The sequence below is a fragment of the Eschrichtius robustus genome, chromosome 15, assembly GCF_028021215.1.
Source record: "Eschrichtius robustus isolate mEscRob2 chromosome 15, mEscRob2.pri, whole genome shotgun sequence".
Classification (NCBI taxonomy): Eukaryota; Metazoa; Chordata; class Mammalia; order Artiodactyla; family Eschrichtiidae; genus Eschrichtius; species Eschrichtius robustus.
This window is the reverse complement of record NC_090838.1, coordinates 39702506-39722045: the sequence shown is the minus strand read 5'-3', so window position 1 is coordinate 39722045 and position 19540 is coordinate 39702506. Positions and strand designations below refer to the sequence as shown.

The window sequence follows — 19540 nt, the reverse complement described above, 5'->3', positions numbered from 1 at the left end:
AATAAGGTGACCCGAGATGAGCTCTTGACTATGGGCTGGTCACCAGAAAGACCAAGCCATGATTAGGAGCTTGGAATTTTTAGCTCTACCCACCCCGACCCCCGTCATCCAGAGAGGGGAAAGGGGCTGGAAATGGAGTTAATAATTGATCATGCCTACATGAGGAAGCTTCCTAAAACCCCAGTAGTGGTGGCGGGGGGCATGTTCGGTTCAGAAAGCTTTCAGGAGAGGAAACACATCCACCAGAAGGGTGACGCAACTCAACTCTATAGGACAGAAGCTCCTGTGCTCAGGACCCCCCCGAGACTTGCCCTATCTCTTCATCTGGCTGTTCATCTGCGTCCTGTATCAATAAACTGTTAAGTGTAAGTAAGTGTTTCCCTGAGTTCAGTGAGCTGTTTTAGCAAATTGATTAAACCCGAGAAGGGGGGTCATTGGGACCTCATCTGTAATCGGTTGGTCAGAAGTACAGGTAATACCTGGCCTTGAGACTGGGTGGAGAGGTTGCAGGGCACCAGGCTTGTGGGATTGAGCCCTTAACCTATGGGATCTGATGCTATCTCCAGGGAGACAGTGTCAGAACTGAGTTAAACTGCAGAACACCCAGTTAGTGTCACAGGAAATCACTTGGTGTGGGGCAAAACCTCCACACATTTGGTGACCAGAAGTGTGACTGACGAAGTTTCTGAGTGTTGTGCCTTGACCTCTTTTATCTCGTAAACTAGTTTTTATTGCACAGTTTTGCATAGAGATGCATATGTTGCATTATAACAGAACTGGCTGTATGCAAAAGTGTAATAGAGGGCTTCCCTGGTGGCGCAGTGGTTGAGAGTCTGCCTGCCAATGCGGGGGGCACGGGTTCGTGCCCTGGTCTGGGAGGATCCCGCGTGCCGCGGAGCAACTGGGCCCGTGAGCCGCAATTGCTGAGCCTGCGCGTCTGGAGCCTGTGCTCCGCAACAAGAGAGGCCGCGATGGTGAGAGGCCCGCGCACCGCGACGAGGAGTGGCCCCCGCTTGCCACAACTGGAGAGAGCCCTCGTGCAGAAACGAGGACCCAACACAGCCATAAATAAATAAAAAAATAAAAAAAATAAAAAATAAATAAAAATAAATAAAAATTTTTTTTAAAAAGTGTAATAGAATATATTGGTGGGATAAAAATGTTCTAATTGTACATTTAATAAATAAACAGTACTGATTTTACAATAGTAAAAATAGTACTAATTGTTAGTTGCCATACTTTAACCTCTATTACTTGACACTAACTGGGTAAGTCAATTATACTTCCATGAAAAAATAAATAAAATTAAGAAAAGAAATAAAAAACAAAAAAATTTTAAAGGGCAGTTTTACACATGTTAAATTAAATTAAATGTATAGGAAATACAAAAATACTACAATAAATAATGCATTTTACCTCACAAAAGACATGAAGTTTGCTTGTGGAGGTGCACTTCCAAAAGGTTGCAGCTTGTAAGTTACTGTGAAATGGTGAGTCCTCTGAAATGTAGTGCAAAGCTGTAACACCACATGCAAACGAGTGTGGCTCATGAACACACGGTGGATGCTTGAGGTGTGTGTGTGTCTGTGTACACTTTGTGTATGCCTACACTGCTCAGTTCAGCTGGGTGCAATTTTCTGCATTCACCCAGTGTTTCCCACGGGCAAAATGTGCATAAGCAACACAAAATTCACATTATGCTCAAATTGTTTCCTAATATATGAACTACATTAGAACGAGTCTTCCTTGTCAAAGAAAGTGTTAAGCATAACTGGCCTTCTATAACTTTGCTTAAAGAATGAAACAACATAAAGCAAAATATTAATAATGATTACCTCTGGATGGTAGAATAATTACTAGAGTTTACCTTGCTTTTATAAACTGATAAAGATGAAATTTAAAGAAAATATCTCCAAAATACAAAATCCAACCAGATCTTAAATTGCAGCTTTATAGGCTAAAGTTTAAAAAGGGCTACATTAGTAAAGCAGATTCCTTTTCAGAAATTGTAAATAAATTGCTTTCATATTCTTCTCTTCTATTTAGAAGGAAACTGAGCAATCAGGTTAAAAGGGGGGATTATTATTAGACTAACTTACTATGTTATTTAGGGTTAAAAAGCAATGGAGATAAGCAGAAGGTGCTATGGAAACCAGAAAACTCCATGAGGAGGGCAGAGAAGGCTTCACAGAAAGGGTGATATTTGAGCTCAATCTTAAATATTAGTAGGGTTCCATCACGTGGACAAGGTAGTGAAGGGCATTTAAGACAAAGGAAAAACATGGAGAAAAGCATAAGAAATCAGAGCAGTCTGGAGAACCAGTACAGTGAGGAGAGGAGTAGGTGAGGGAGTATAAGGGAGGCTGACTGAGAAGTAGCAGCCAGCCAGGCACAGGAATGGGGCTTCTTCTGGTAGGTTATGGGAAGCAAATTAATGTGTTCATAACCGAAAGGGAAGAAATGATATGATCAGACGTGATAAGAAAGATTACTATGGGTTCATTGAGGAGGATGCAATGACCAGGGGAGGGAAAATAGCACATGTAAGGTTTTTAAATATACTGAAACAGAAAAGGATGATTACTTGGATGTGGGCAGAGAGAAGGGTTAATACCTCAGTATGATAGCTGTTACAATAAAATTCATCAACAAAATCTAGATACTTAGAGTTGTTTTAAGCACTATCAGAAATTTGCTCCAAATGCAGAATACCATGGTTTTAGGTTGTGCCTCAACTTTTAAAAAAAATTTTACTGAACTATAGTTAATTTACAATGTTATGTTAATTTCTGTTGTACAGCAAAATGATTCAGTTACACGTATATATTCTTTTTCATATTCTTTTGCATTATGGTTTATCACAGGATACTGAATACAGTTCCCTTTGCTATACAGTAGGACCTCGTTTTTTATCCATTCTATATATAATAGATTGCATCTGCTAACCCCAAACTCCCAATCCTTCCCTCCCTGACCCCTTTCCCCCTTGGCAACCGCAAGTCTGTTCTCTATGTCTATGAGTCTGTTTCTGTTTTGTAGATAGGTTCATTTATGTCGTATTTTAGATTCCATGTATAAATGACATTATATGGTATTTGTCTTTCCCTTTCTGACTTACTTCGCTTAGTTTGATAAACTCTGGATCCATCCATGTTGCTGCAAATGTGTGTCTCAACTTTTCAATTTTAAAAGATATGAGGAATAAGGGAGGCCAAGTACATTTTTCAAATAGCCTTTTTTTTTTAACAGGAGAAAGATAATTTAGAGTAGAGCTTTTATCACTCAATGCAAATCTACTTTCTAAACTGTTGCTGCCCTCTGCTGTCTCTGAATTTACTTTATTTTCATTTTTTTCCAGGAATAACATTAAAATAACATTAAACCTAGAGTTAATCAAAACCAAAACATCACAAGATGGCAGAATACACTCAATTTCTAGTAATATACAAATATGTTTTTAAAAACTTTTAATGATTTTACTTTTAAGGACAGTGCATTTGGTTTTTCCTCATAAATTAGCCTCAGTTTTGACTTTCTCCATGAAGTCAGTAGGCTAAGGAGCTATGCTGAACTCTGCAAAATGCCATTTTAAACTCAAGAGAGGCACGTGAAAAGATGCTCAACATTACTAATCATCAGAAAAATGCAAATCAAAACCACAGTGAGACATCACCTCACACCTGTCAGAATGGCTATCATTAAAAAGACCACAAGTAAGAAATTGTTGGCGAGGATGTAGAAAAAAGGGAACCCTCATGAACTGTAGGTGGGAGTGTAAACTGGTGCAGCCACTGTGAAAAACAGTATGGAAAAAAAAATAACTAAACATAGAACTACCATATGATCCAGCAATTCCACTCCTGGGTATATATCCAAAGAAAATGAAAACACTAATTCAAAAAGATACACAAATCCCAATATTCCTATCAGCATTATTTACAATTGCCAAGATATGGAAGGAACCTGTGTCCATCAACAGATTAATGGACAAAGAAGATGTGTGTGTGTGTGTATTACTCAGCCATAAAAAAGGATGAATTTTTGCCATTTCCAACAACATGGATGGACCTGGAGGGTATGATGCTTAATGAAGTCAGACAGAGAAAGCCAAATACTGTATGTTATCATTTATATGTGGAATCTAAAAAATAAAACAAACAAATGCATATAATAAAACAGAAACAGACACACAGATATAGAGAACAAGCTAGTGGTTACCAGTGGGGGGAGGGGCAACATAGGGGTAGGGGATTAAGAGGTACAAACTACTATGGATAAAATAAGTTACAAGGATATATTGTACAGCATAGGGAATATAGCCAATATTTTATAATAACTTTAAATGGAGTATAATCTACAAAAATACTGAATCACTATGTTGTACACCTGAAACTAATATTGTAAATCAACTCAAGAGAGATTAGTTAGGTTCCCAGTGACTAGGATACACCTACATTCTCCAATGTTCCATGTTATTGAAAGAAAATACATAGCTCTTAGCACCACAAAACTTGGAACAGTCTTCCTCCTTTAATATTTTCTAGGCTGGGTGATTTCAAATACCTTAACTGGACATCAGTTATCAAACTGACAATGTAAAGCATTTGATTTACATAATGTTATGATATCTCACAGGTCTGTATGTGATGATGTCTAATGTTATGATATCTCACAGGTCTTATATTAAGTGTAACACCGAAAAAGTAGGGAATTACTGACTTGTTGAAAACTCTCAAGTACATTAAGCCACACATATGCAGAGAGGTTCATGAAGAGAGCCAAGCCTTTCAAATCCAATTCCTAACTTCCATGCTTATCTCAGGGAATAAGAAAGATTCCCCAGAGAATATGCAGAGCAATATTTCTTACATTTTTTTGGGGGTGGTGGTGGTTTACATAGACTTTTGAATATCTGATGAAACTTGCAGCTCCTTTCCCCCTCCAAAAATACATATACACAAAATTTTGCATAAAATTTCAGGATACTTTCAAGAACTCATTCAAAAATCCCAGGTTTAAGGTTTCAGGTATTGAATGAAAAGAGGGCCAAAAATAGAACTGGGGGTTGTGGGGTGGGCGTGGGGTGACTACACTGAAGAGGATGGCAAAAAATAGAAGGATCCAGCAATTCCAGTTCTGGGTATATATCTACAGGAAACAAAATCGTTATCTCGAAGAAATATCTGCACCCCCCACGTTCACTGCAGCATCATTTACAACAGCCAAGACACGGAAACAACCTAAGTGTCCACCAGCAAAGGAATGGATAAAGAAACTGTGATACATATGTACAACGGAGTATCCTTCAACCATAAAGAAAGAAATCCTGCCATCTGCAACAACATGGATGGACCTTGAGGGCATTATGTCAAGTGAAAAGAGTGAGACAGGGAAAGTCAAATACTTTGTGATCTCACTTATATGTGGAATCTAATAAAACCAAACTCATAAATACAGAACAGACTGGTGGTTGCCAGAGGCAGGGGGTGGAGGAAATGGGTGAAGGTGGTCAAAAGGTACAAATTTCAAGTTATAAGATTTAAGTCCTGGCAAGGTAATGTACAACATGGTGACTGTAATTAAAAACAAAAACAAAAACTGTACTGTATATTCGAAAAGCTGCTAAGAGATTAGACCTTAAAAGGTCTCATCATAAGAAAAAAAACACTAACTACGTAAGGTGACAATGTTACCTAAACTTACTGTGGTGATCATTTACGTAGTATATATATACATATCAAATCGTGTTGTACACCTAAATTTATACAATGTTATATGTCAATTATATCTCAATAAAACTGGGAGGAAAAAAAGCCTGTCACACTCACCAGTGAAACCTAGTAAGATAAGGACTGGACCGTGTTCACTGAATTTAGCAACAAGTAAGTCACTTAGCAAATGCCATTTCAGTACAGTGGTCAGGGCTGAAGCCAGTGGAGTGAATGGAATATGGAAATGTAGGCTTTCAGAAACTTCACTGAGTACAGGTACAAGAGGAGGACACAGGGACAAGGATGGCTTTTTTACCTCATGAGGGAAGAGATGTAAGAGAAATGTTTAAAACAGCTGATGTTAAGTGGTAAGAGTAAATTGTTTAGAGAGCCTATCTCCACGATTACACCCTGATTACATCCCTAACACTGGTCAATCCCCCTGTGCTTCCAACTGATCCTGCTGGAATGAGGCCAGAGGAGACAGAATCAGAAAATCATAGCAGTAGAAGATATTCATTTACAGGATGAGGAAATTGAGCCACAAAGGAGGGAAATTAAGCCACACTAAGGAAACGCGAAACAGAAAAGATTAAAGACCCATTTTCTTTAATTCCACTTTGGTGGAACTAAATTCAAGGGTATTTAAGCCTCATCAGTCTAAAGAGGAGCCTTGACTAGACTAGGAATACTTTTTATACAGTGGTACTCTGAAACGATAAGCAGTTAGCTATTCTTTTACACTCTGTTAGATAAATAAGAGGAAAGGTTACCATAAAATTTAAATTAAATCTATACTTATTTTGTACCAGTCATCATAGTTTTTTTTTAAGTCTGCCTACAAAAAAATTCATAAAGCTTTCTCAAAATATTGAAAGGTTTGTTTTCAATAGTTCTAAGAGATGTCGATTTTTAACTCTGAAACTTAAAATGCTTTATGTATTAGACATATAACTCTGTACTTACTAAAATATTTGCTGTAGAAACTTATGTTCACTTAAAGTTAAAAACTATGTTTGTAGGAGCAAGTTGATTTTATCTACCAGTACTACATTAACTAATATATGACTTTGCTTACTTTATTGTAGTAACTTCCCTCTGACTTCAACTGTTACCACCAAGACCTTCTGTCTTAACTTTCTTTCATAGGTGTACTGGAAAGGTTAATTCCAGCAGGCCTGGAATTAGCCTGCGGTGTTTTCTTAAAGTTCCTGCTTGGCAATGACCCTTGGTCAAGGCATGAAACATACTAATTGTGTTGTTTTGTAATCTCTAGTCCCAGGAGATTCAAGGTGGATCATTCAGCTTAGCACCATGTGATCGATGATTTGCACCTGGTCTCACTGAGGCCCCAAGAGGGCTGTGCTGTAGAAGCTAGTTACAGAACAGGAATACGCCCACAAGACCAGCAAAATATTAAAAAGCCCAGCAAGACTGTTTTAGGCTCCCTGGTTCCAGGGTGTTCTGCATACAATAATGGTCCCTGATCTGAGAAGGTGCACCTCACCAAGGACCTTTTTATAGGTACCTGCACCTGACCTCCCTGGCCCCCTTGCTGTGACAGCCTTTGGCTGTGATGCATTATCCTTACTTTAGTGCGGCTGCTAGACTGTATCCTTTTCCCGTAATAAACCATATGTTTGTAAGCACTGTCATTTCGGGTCCTGTGAGTCTTTAGCAATCAAACCCTGTTCAACTGCCACTGTTAGTGCAAGACACCTATTAATAAACCTCGTAATCCTAATATTCATTTCTAAAAAACAAAAATTCTAAATTGTCTCATGACTTGTGGCTTCTGTGATACAGCCAGAGGGCAACACAAACCTAAGTTTAAGTTTAGGAAAACTTAAAGATGAGTCACCAGAACCAACTTTAAAAGGACAGAACATTTGCTAAGTATATTGAGAGTGAAGGAAAACAAAACAAAATCATTTTATTACCTTCATATTTTTCCAGAGCCTGAATAACATTAGGGAGTTGATTTATACCCTGATAGAGTCGGTAACAATCTTGTAAGTTTGCTGCTTGTCTTTGAAATTTCTTGGCAAGTCGGTTAAGATCTGGAAATCGACGAAGTAAATCTTCTTGTAAACTCTGCCTCAATTCTGCATCTTCTACGAAAGCTTCTACTAAATTTAATCTGAAATAAATTATACTAGAATTAATCTTAAATATTTTAGTATGAAACTAAAATTTGTCAACTAGGTGCATGTCTCAACTCAAAAACTCCATGTAAGAAGCTTGAATCTATTCTGAAATGTTAGTTTTTTGTAGAGGACGGAAAGCTCCATAACACTGTGATGTAAGCAGTTTCTGATTAGTTAATAACCAAATTAATGTTTAGTTAAGTAGTATCATATGATACTGAAATATACCCAATTTTGTTTGCCTTTCATCAAATTGACATTTCTTAAATAGAGGAATCTCATTATTGGGACTCTGTTGATATTGACACATTATTGCACATGGAAACAATGATCTTTAATGAAACAGAATTACAATTCAAGAATGTTGCCAAATTCAATACTGATTCTATCAGAAAGTCTTATAAATTCAAAATGCATTCTAAAATTACCTCATGACAGTACAAAGCCAAAATTTTCTAATTAAAAAACTGAAATAAGTTTATTGCTTCTCAAAATCAATAAATAAAATCTTAGCTTGTTTCAAGAACTATAAAACACACAGCTAATATTGCTTTTGTAATTTATTGGAATCAGTGGCTTTCCATTTTTTTCCCTGTAATCCACAGCAAGAAATATAGTTTTACATCATGACCCAGCACACACATGCACAGATATTGTAGCGGGCAAAATAAGCCACCTCAAAACATGCCACTCTAGTGTCCATAAGGACTACTTTGGTCCTTCAGGACTATTTTTAGTTGAGGGCAATTGAGAAGGAGCAGAAAGGAGGAAAGCTCTTTGCCTTCTCCCTATTTGCCCAAAAGCAGGACATAAATTTACCAAGGTGCTCCCCCTTCCTTCCTTCTTTACCAGGAAGGACAACAATTAATCTCAACTTTAGACCCTTAACAGCCTGGAGATGACAAGAGAGGAACCTACATAACCCTACCAGCTAGCCTTTATCTACCTTTAGTTTCCATACATTTCCCTTCCCACAATTTGTAGCCCTAGGAACTCAAAGTCCTTTTCCTTTGTCTTGTCACTTCTCTGAAAATTTATCGTTCCTTTGCTAAGATGCTATATAAGCCCAAGTTCCAACTAAACCTAGGGTTACTCATCTCTGAGTGCCCCCACATGTAAGCATAAACTTCTGTTTTTTCTCTTGTTAATCTGTCTTTTGTCAGTCCAATTCATAGGGCCACAGCCAAAGAACCAGGAGAGTAGTAGGATAAAGAAACTTTCCTCCCTGACAACATAATTAAAATAGGTTTTGCAAGACAAAACTTAACTCTTACTATGTGTGGTGCACTCTTTTATTTTTCTATTGTATTTAACTTTTCAAAAATGCTACTTATCACCTGCTACACTAACTTCACAACCCACCACTGGGTCACAACATGCAGTATGAAAAACTATGTAGTAGATGGTACTGAAGTAATAGCTGAAAGGTAAACTTTAACATTCAAAGGTAGGGGAAATGGCGTGGGCACATAAGACGATCCTAGGTTTAGAACACTATCAGATGAACAACCATTTTCCTTACATTTGTAAACTATATGAGTAGTAAATTAATCCTCAAATTGCACAGGAACAGGAAAAGGAACCAAATCAGCTTTCTAAATTTCTTAACTATTTACTGATCTCTCCATCAGCATTTACAATTCCTGCATCATCATAATGTTCATCTAGCATGTCATATGAAGGGAAAAATATGCTGCCCCTGTAGTAATCATGTAATGACTACAAATATTAAAGCAAGATTTTGCAGCCTTGGTATGTGGCAGCCTGGATGGGAGGGGAGCCTGAGGGAGAATGGATACATGTTTATGTATGGCTGAGTCGCTTTGCTGTGCACCTGAAACTGTGCACCTGAAACTATCACAACATTGTTCATCAGCTATACTCCAATATAAAGTAAAAAGTTAAAAAAAAAAAAAAGATTTTGCAACCTTGGCAATATTGACATTTAGGCTAGATAATTCTTTGCTGTGAGGGGTTGTTCTGTGCTGTTTAACAGCATCCCTGAATTCCACCCACTATACTCTTTCCAGAGTAACAACCCAAAATGTCTCGACACTGGCAAATGTCCCAGAGGTGGCAGGGGAGGGGAGGACAGCCCCAGGCTAGGCCACTGGTTTAAAGGACCTTGAAACACTTTAAAAGATGAAAATAAAGAGAAAAATAACAAACTCTATAGGATGTCAAGATAATATTTAGGGAGTTGGCAGTAGATATATTTGTTGTAGCAGATGCCATATCAGTGGGGAAATAATCTGCTACCAAGCTTGTATTACGAACCAGTCACAGGCTATACAAACAAACACAATTATTCAGGCACTTACTGCTCCAGAAAAGATTTCTATGCCTTGTACTCTAGATTTTAAAAACAAAGCAAACAAAACTGAGTAAGGGATGCAGCCAAATCACAGCAAATTTGGGCCTTCCTAGCTAATCCTCTGGCTCTAACTGGGCTTCTCCAAGTTTGATCCAAGATTACCCACAATAAAATCACTTGGAGGTGGAATACAGAATCCCCAAGGTTGGGGCCCACCTGTGAAACTGCAATGAGCTTCTCAAGCGATTCTTCCGCCCGGAACAGTTTAAAAAAGTGAGTTTTAACAATCACAAGAAATTTCTGAGTTCTCATGATAAAGCAGGAAGAGAAGTTTAAGGGGATCAGGAAAAGGATGAAAGAAACCTGATGTTGGCTTCACCTACCTCATCTTTCTTTTCCTCTTCTTTTCCTAAAACTCCTTAGGCCACCCTCCATAAATGGTAAGTATCCATAGAGAAGACATCTCTGATCTAGAATCTCCCTATGCTTCTTTCCTGTTCCACCAAGTATCTTATCACTGTTTCCTCTCAAGCTGACCACAGAATCATAAGTAACCAACATTGTTCAAGAGCATAAAGTTCCACAGAATAGAGAGCCCAGAAATAAACCCACACACCTACGGTCAATTAATCTTCAACCAAGGAGGCAAGAATACACAATGGGAAAAAGACGGTCTCTTCAGCAAGTGGTGTTGGGAAAGTTGGGACAGCCACATGTACATCAGTGAAGTTGTAGACAGCCTCACACCACACACAAAAATAAACTCAAAATAGCTTAAAGACTTAAACATAAGACATGATGCCATAAAACTCCTAGAAGAGATCATAATTTTGTAAAACATTCTCTGACATAAATCCTACCAATGTTTTCTTAGCTCAGTCTCCCAAGGCAATAGAAATAAAAACAAAAATAAACAAATGGGACCTAATCAAACTTAGAAGCTTTTGCACAGCAAAGGAAACCACAAACAAAACGAAAAGACAACCTACAGATTGGGAGAAAATATTTGCAAACAATGAGACTGACAAGGGCTTAATTTCCAAAATATACAAACAGCTCATACAACTCAACAACAAAAAAACAAACAACCCAATCGAAAAATGGGCAGAAGACCTATATAGACATTTCTCCAAAGAAGACATACAGATGCCCAATAAGCACATGAAAAGATGCTCAACATCGCTAATTATTAGAGAAATGCAAATCAAAACTACAATGAGGTACCACCTCACACCAGTCAGAATGGCCATCACTAAAAAGTCTACAAGTAACAAATGTTGGACAGGGTGTGGAGAAAAGGTGGGAATGTAAGTTGGTGCAGCCACTTGGAAAACAGTATGGAGGTTCCCCAGAAAACTAAAAATAGAATTACCATATGATCCAGAAATCCCATTCCTGGGCATATACCCAGACAAAACTATAATTCAAAAAGATACATGCACCCCTATGTTCACAGCAGCACTATTCACAATAGCCAAGACATGGAAGCAACCTAACGTCCATCGATGGATGAATGAATAAAGAAGATGTGGTACATATATATAATGGAATAATACTCAGGCATGAAAAAGAACGAAATAAAGCCATTTGCAGCAACATGGATGCAACTAGAGATTACCGTACTAAGTCAGTCTGAAAGAGAAAGACAAATACCGTATGATATCACTTATATGTGGAATCTAAAATATGACACAAATGAATCTATCTACAAAACAGCAACAGACTCATGGACATACAGAACAGACTTGTGGCTGCCAAGGGCAAGAGGGATTGAGTGGGAGGTTGGAGTTAGCAGATGTAAGCTATTATATATAGAACGGATAAACAACAAGGTCCTACTGTATAGCAAATGGAACTATATTCGATATCCTATGAGAAACCATAATGGAAAAGAATATAAAAAAAGAATGTATATACATATATATAACTGAATCACCTTGTTGTACAGCAGAAATTAAAACATTGTAAATCAACTATACTTTAATTAAAAAAAAAAAGAGCATAAAGTTCCAGAAAGAGTATTAAGAAGTAAAACAGCAAGGGAATGAAAAAGCTTCTAAAACACATAGCACAAGGCAAGATACACAGCCCCCTCAGTCTTTGGTCTGGATATCATTAAAAGTCTAATAATGGACTTCCCTGGTGGTGCAGTGGTTAGGAATCCACCTGACAATGCAGGAGACACGGGTTCGAGCCCTGGACCGGGAAGATTCCACATGTCACAGAGCAACTAAGCCCCCGTGCGCCACAAATACTGAGCCCACGTGCCACAACTACTGAAGCCCACACAGGTAGAGCCTGTCCTCTGCAATGAGAAGCCACCACAATAAGAAGCCTGTGCACCGCAGTGAAGAGTAGCCCCTGCTCACCACAACTAGAGAAAGCCCATGCACAGCAACGAAGACCCAATGCAGCCAAAAATAAATAAATAAATTTATTTTTTAAAAAAGGAGTCTAATAAACTGCTAGTTTCACAAGTCTATTCAACATGCCATTTCAGAAATAATTATAGTATTAGTTTGTGTTCTGGATAACAGAGGTTTTTTTTTTAAAAAGACTGCTCTACTGTTTCCATGACAATCCCACTTTCAAATCACAATTTCAGAAGTACCAAAGTTAGTGTTGGCAAAACAGAGTATACCTGTCAATCCTACTCAAAATTACTCAGCTGTCACAATTTGATCCATTAATTCACAAGTTGACTGGAATACAAGATAATTTTTAGGGTCAGTTAATCTCTAAAATTCCAAAAGAATAAATTATAACATTAGTCATGAAATTTTTGTTATTTTAAAATCACCATTCTGTTCTTTAAAACCAGCACTTCTGATCTCTCACTGTAAGAACAGTTGACTGGAATTTCATGACAGCTTATTTATATGGCTGAGAACAAATCTGGTACCTAAATACAATTACAAGTTTTTGAGCCTCTTCTTTATCTTTCTTCACATGGTTTAATGCAGACAGAACCACTCATTTGATACATTAAATAGCAGATAATCTGCTACATAGGCTTGAGAAAATTAAAAAAGAAAAAGAAGTATGGCAAAATATAAGAGAAAGGAACATGCTTTCAAGGAACTTTCAATCTAGTGGAGGAGAAGGACATGTTGCATCTTACAGTTAGTGCTGAGTAACAACCAAGATACAAAATGCAATGAAATGTGACACAAGTAAGAAAGCAGAGAATTCCTATGGGAGCTGGGGAACCTCATTTTGGGGTATTTCATTTGCCTATACTCTAAATAGTTGGGATTTAAAGAGACAGGATCTTGAGGAAAATACTTGGGAGGGGAGGGTGGAGCAGCAACAGCAGAGACTTGAAGGGAGAACAGTACAGGATGCGCTGGAAGAAAACTGAAGCAGAGAAGGAATAGGGAAAAAAACTGTAACCAAGGCAAAATGCAAAGGTTGCCTTTGGAAAGGAAAGAGCATTATTTCCTCTTCTGAGAAAGAGCCAGGGAGTAAAAGACTGAAAATACAGGTACATTTTGAGATTATAAGAATCAGGGAGGAGATCGTCTGCTTACAGGTAGGAGGCAGCTGAAGGGAAAATAAAAAATGTTAGATTGGTCACTGAAATGAGTCATGTAACAAAAGTAATACCAGGCAGCAGTGAAAACTAGATAGTTTGAAAGTACAGTGGGTCCAATCAGCATTGTGTGACCTTCTCCAGAAACTTTTAATTGAGAAAGAAAGCTAAGGAGAGAGGGGCCAGTATGACAAAGGACCAATGGGGCAAGAAATTCTATGGCCCCCATGAAAGCACTGGAAAGAGGGTTGCCTTTGTGGTGCAGACTGGACAGGAAGGCAAATAAAATTCAAAGGGACTAGCAGATCAGCCCAGAGACCAGAAAAAAGGGGTTTCCACTAAACTTGACTTGGAAGCAGAGAAAAGTGGTGGAAAAGCAGTAGAGTGACAGCCCTCCTGTTCTTCCTCTGAGGCCAGAGCAATGCTTTGCTGTTTTAAAGAAACTGCACTCACTGTATGACCGCCAGACCTCTCTGTTTCCACAGAATACAGACTACTAACTAAAGACATCCTTGCATAAAAGGATACTTAATATAACCTGGAAAGAAGTCTAGGTCTAAGTCTTAATATAACCCTGGAAGTACACTGCCTCAAGAAGCATGATATATTATCACATAAGCACCACCACCATTTCTACATTTATAGGAACCACTTTTTTTTAAATACATTTATTTATTTTATTTATTATTTTTGGCTGTGTTGGGTCTTCGTTGCTGCGCACAGGCTTTCTCTAGTTGCGGCGAGCGGGGGCTACTCATTGCGGTGCGTGGGCTTCTCATTGTGGTGGCTTATCTTGTTGTGGAGCACAGGCTCTAGGCACGTGGGCTCAGTAGTTGTGGCTTGCGGGCTCTAGAGCACAGGCTCAGTAGTTGTGGTGCACGGGCTTAGTTGCTCCACGGCATGTGGGATCTTCCCAGACCAGGGCTCGAACCCGTGTCCCCTGCATTGGCAGGTGGATTCTCAACCACTGTGCCACCAGGGAAGCCCGGAACCACTTTTATTTGGAGATATATATTTCTAATAAGATTGCTACATTAATCATATTAAATGTCATAGAAAAAGAAATACTCAATTTTAAACTAGAAGGCAATAAAAATACCAAATTCAACATATGCAAATGATATCATCAGCAATTTCACGAGTGAACTATTTCATATGCTAACATATATTCAATGTTCTTTAAAGAATTCTAACTTTGAAAAAACATGGGAAAATTACCAAGGCTTCAGATGAATCTCTGGAAAGACAAAAAAACAAAAACAAAAAAAATCCCAGAAGATTAAAAGTAATAGTAACAGTCCTAGTGTATGTGCAAACATGAGGACTCTTTGGACCTATCAGAAAATAAGTGCAAAAATAGTAATATGGACAGTGTTCTTACAATTCCTAATTTGATTGTTAGATAAAGCACAAAAGGAAGAAACACCCAGAAACTCAGTCCTAAAAGGTAATAACATATCAATTCTCATTGGAGATTAAAGTATTTAAGCCATTAGCTAAAAAGTATTTGTAGTCTCAGTGCAAATAGGTTTTAATGAATGGAAAAATGAGCATTACAACATATAAAGCAATTCCGTGCATATAACTTAAATAAAAGCCAAAATAGTACATTTCACTTCTGATGTTAATCCAATTTGGATCAAATTAAATACAATTGACAGAAACAAGAAATACAGTACAGGGACTTCCCTGGTGGCGCAGTGGTTAAGAATCCACCTGCTAATGGTCCAAGAAGATCCCACATGCCATGGAGCAACTAAGCCCATGAGCCACAACTACTGAGCCTGAGCTCTAAAGCCCACGAGCCACAACTACTGAGCCCACGCACTGTGACTACTGAAGCCCGCACACCTAGAGCCCGTGCTCTGCAACGAGAAGCCACCACAATGAGAAGCCTGAGCACCGCAATGAAGAGCAGCCCCTGCTCACTGCAACTAGAGAAAGCCTGCATGCAGCAACGAAGACCCAACACAGCCAAAAGTAAATAAATAAAATAAGTTTATTAAAAAAATAGCAATACAGTACAGTGTTTAAGGGCATGGGCTCTGGAGTCAGGCCAGCCTGGCTTTAAAGCCAGCCTCCATCACCACACAGCTAATGAACATGAGATGCTTAGCACAGTGCCAGGCAACCAGTCTTCTCTTCCTCCTAAGAGCCTGACAGTAACTTAAAAGTAATCCTATTTTCATCATTATTCCTGAACCTATCACTGGGCTATAGTCCTGGACAAGATGTATGCATCAAACTCAAAGATCTAGTCATAACTGTCCCCATGTCTGCTCTAATAAAAATAGAAGAAAAAGAGAAATCTTTGCTTTCCTTAACAGAATCCACCGCACAGCCAAACATTTTAAAATTAACTCCTCACTTACTGTTTAAGAGGGGGGAGTAGAGATTTCCACCACTTTCTCTGCTAGAAAATCATCCCAAAACAATGACAGTAAAAAACAGAAAAAACTGGGGACTTCCCTAGTGGTCCAGTGGTTAAGAATCCATCTTGCAATGCAGGGAACGCTGGTTCGATCCCTGGTCGGGGAACTAAGATCCCACATGCCGCAGGGCAACTAAGACCCAACGCAGCCAAAAAATAAATAAATATTAAAAAAGAAAAAACTTGATTCAGTGTGTAATCCTGAAGATCAATCTTAAATGCTTAGAGAGGGAGATAACAGACTTGCCCTGAGAACCCCAGAAAGGCATAAACTAGAAAGCATGAGGTATCACAGCAGGTGGAATTGAGAAACGGTGATAAAAAAAAAAGGAGACTGTCCCAATGAAAGTCTGCCTTAAGGAGTATAACTTTTTCTTCCTGGTCTGTGGAATTTCAGCATTTGGCTTTGAAAACCACAGGCCTTAGTAATTGCTGGTTTAAAAAAAAAATTCTCCCCAAGATAAAAAGGGGAAAATATTTCCTCTTATCTTAGTAGATCATATTTTGACTTATAAAGCCTTTCTCGCAAATGTTATTTCTAATTAGTAAGTCTTATAAGGCCACCAGATTTTGGAAATTACTGCTATGTCCTATGAAAATAACCTTTACTTACAGTCAAAAAAAATTAATTTTGATATCTTGTCTTCTAAATAATTTGTTATTCTGGTAATAGTATGTAAGGTTTTTGAAGGGTTTAAATACATGCAGGCTCTAGCTGTTAAGCCGGAAGAGGACCACTGACACGTGCCCTGTTCCCACAAGCCCAAAGTTAAAAATAAAACCAATGACCTAGATCTTGGTAATTATTTAAATTACCTAATATTTCTTTTAAGAAACAACTAAAAGATGAGGGAGAATGGACATAAACTTTTACTTGTTTAGGCACAGGCTTTCCATGGTAGGATACTCAAGAAACTGATTAAGACCAGTTGCTCCCAGGGCAGGTGTTGGCAATTCACATAGAGTACAATAAGAAATGTGTCCCTGGAGCTGTGCAGAGGCCCTCAGAAAAGAGTACTGGGAAACTGGGAGACAAGAGTAAGAGACTCATCACTGTATATCCTTCTGTTCTGTTGGACTTTTGACACACATTAATGTAGTTACTTACTCACAAATAATTAAAATAAAAAATTGTAAACTACCTTAATTACGTGCAAATATCCAATCCTTCCTATTTCTTATTTTAAGTTACTAAATTCCACTTTTCTTCCCCAACAAACCTGGCTTCAGAAAGTTGCCTTAGCATTTCAACTTTTGCATTTTCAATGATATATCAACATACCCACGAATCACTGACCTCATGAGTTATTTTTACTGTAAGACCCTTTAGAATCCACAGGATAACCACTTAGCTTGGTAATTATCTGCAGGGTGTCTTATGATACTGATCAACTATTTTACATTTGCCTGGCATACACAGAGTCCCAAATAGTCAAGGGATCACCATGCTTTTTTATACCATCAGAATTCAGTAGATATTCAACAAATTCTTGAACAATTTTACAACATCAAATCCATAAAAATACTGACTCTCTTTTACCTATTCTGGCAATATACCTTAATTTACCAAATCAAAAACATTGGGTATACAATAAGGTCACATGAAATAACCTAATTATTGAAAAAGGTAAAGTATATCCAGTCAATAAAATATTATGTACTTATTAAAAATGCTGAATATGAACATAAAACAACACTAAAAAATGCTTATGATAATATAAGCACAAGTGGGAAAAAACAAGGGCACAAAACTATATTAGGATTACAATTATGTTTTTAAAAAGACTATCAAACAGAAGAGTGCACTATAGAAAATTATTTTATTTATATGCAGTTCAAAACCAGGCAAAATTAATCTATGATGTTAGAAGGATAGTAATTACTCTTTAAGTGAGGAGAGGTAGTAACTATCAGGATAACTGAGGGGAGTTTCTGGGATGCTAGTTATGTTGTTTCTTGACTTGTGTGTTGTTACCAATGTGTTCACTTTGTGAAAATCCATCAAACTACACATTTAGGATTTGTGCTCTTATGCACAGTATACTTCATTTAAGTTTTAAAACTTGTATCTAAAACAAAAGATAAAAATAAAACCTATTCCAATGCTAATTATATTAGGACAGCAGCATTATATAACTTTTCTTTTATTTCCTCAATTTTAAAGATTTTCTGAAATACATTTAGGCTGCCTTAAATCCTTTCTAGAATAATAAAGCATAAGTGCTTCCTATGTGCCAGACCTTGTTCAAAGTACTTTATACACATTAGATCATCTAATCCTCAGAAAATCATCAAATCCTCATAACAACCCTAAGAAGTAGGTGTGTTATTACTGTCATTTTAAAAGGGAAGAAACTGCCACACAGAGGTTGAATAACACCCAGTGTAACACAGCTCCTAAGTGGTAGAGACTTAACATGAACCAAGGTCATCCGGCTCCCAAGCTCATGCTGAGACATTATCCATACAACCTCTTTAATAAAATTTTACTTTTTCATAGTGGAGGAAAAAAAAAATAACTAAGAAAATAAGTTATTTAATCAATCTAAATCATTACTACTCTATTACTTTATTAGCTTTCTGTGCAGTTAGATGCTAAAATATAGGTGCAAAATTGCATGTTACAATAAGTGGTATAATCATATGCAGTGACTGGAAGTTACTCAGAGCTTACAAAAGTGTACACTAGTAATATACCTCTCTTCTATTCTGTTTTTGTCCATGAGAGGCTGCTTAATCCACTGGTTAACCAGTCTTTGTCCTTGAGGGGTTTTGCATTTATTCAGCAATGCAGCCAGAGACTGAGAGCCAGTAGTATCTTCAACGGAACCCTAGTGAACAAAAAATAAAATAGAAAAATGGCACGCTCATTAGTGAAAACCTTACTATGCCATGAATAATGATTAAGTAATTTGGGGAACAAGAACACTTAACACTGCGAATTCCCTGGCAGTCCAGCGGTTAGGACTCTGTGCTCACACTGCCGAGGGCCTGGGTTCGATCCTTGGTCGGAGAACTAAAATCCCACAAGCCACGCAGCCAAAAAAAATTTTTAAATAACCAACCCCTACACTCCCCAAACTTGTAAAAACAAACAAACAAACAAAAAGCACTTAACATGGGCTTCCCTGGTGGCGCAGTGGTTGAGAATCCGCCTGCTAATGCAGGGGACACGGGTTCAAGCCCTGGTCTGGGAAGATCCCACATGCCACGGAGCAACTAGGCCCGTGAGCCACAACTACTGAGCCTGCGCGTCTGGAGCCTGTGCTCCGCAACAAGAGAGGCCACGATAGTGAGAGGCCCGCGCACTGCGATGAAGAGTGGCCCCCGCGTGCCGCAACTAGAGGAAACCCTAGCACAGAAATGAAGACCCAACATAGTAATCAATCAATCAATAAATAAATC

At 38.1% G+C, this 19540-nt stretch overlaps 1 protein-coding gene across 1 annotated transcript in view; it reads right to left on the bottom strand.

Annotated features, from left to right (window-relative positions):
* MSH2 (mutS homolog 2) overlaps positions 1–19540 on the bottom strand; it is a 73531-nt gene that overhangs the window by 39569 nt on the left and 14422 nt on the right. The window contains exons 6-7 of the mRNA XM_068564010.1: positions 18833–18966; positions 7652–7851 (exon numbers count right to left, since the gene is read on the bottom strand). Of these exons, the coding sequence (XP_068420111.1) occupies positions 7652–7851; positions 18833–18966 (334 nt within the window). The remainder of the gene's footprint in view (positions 1–7651; positions 7852–18832; positions 18967–19540) is intronic.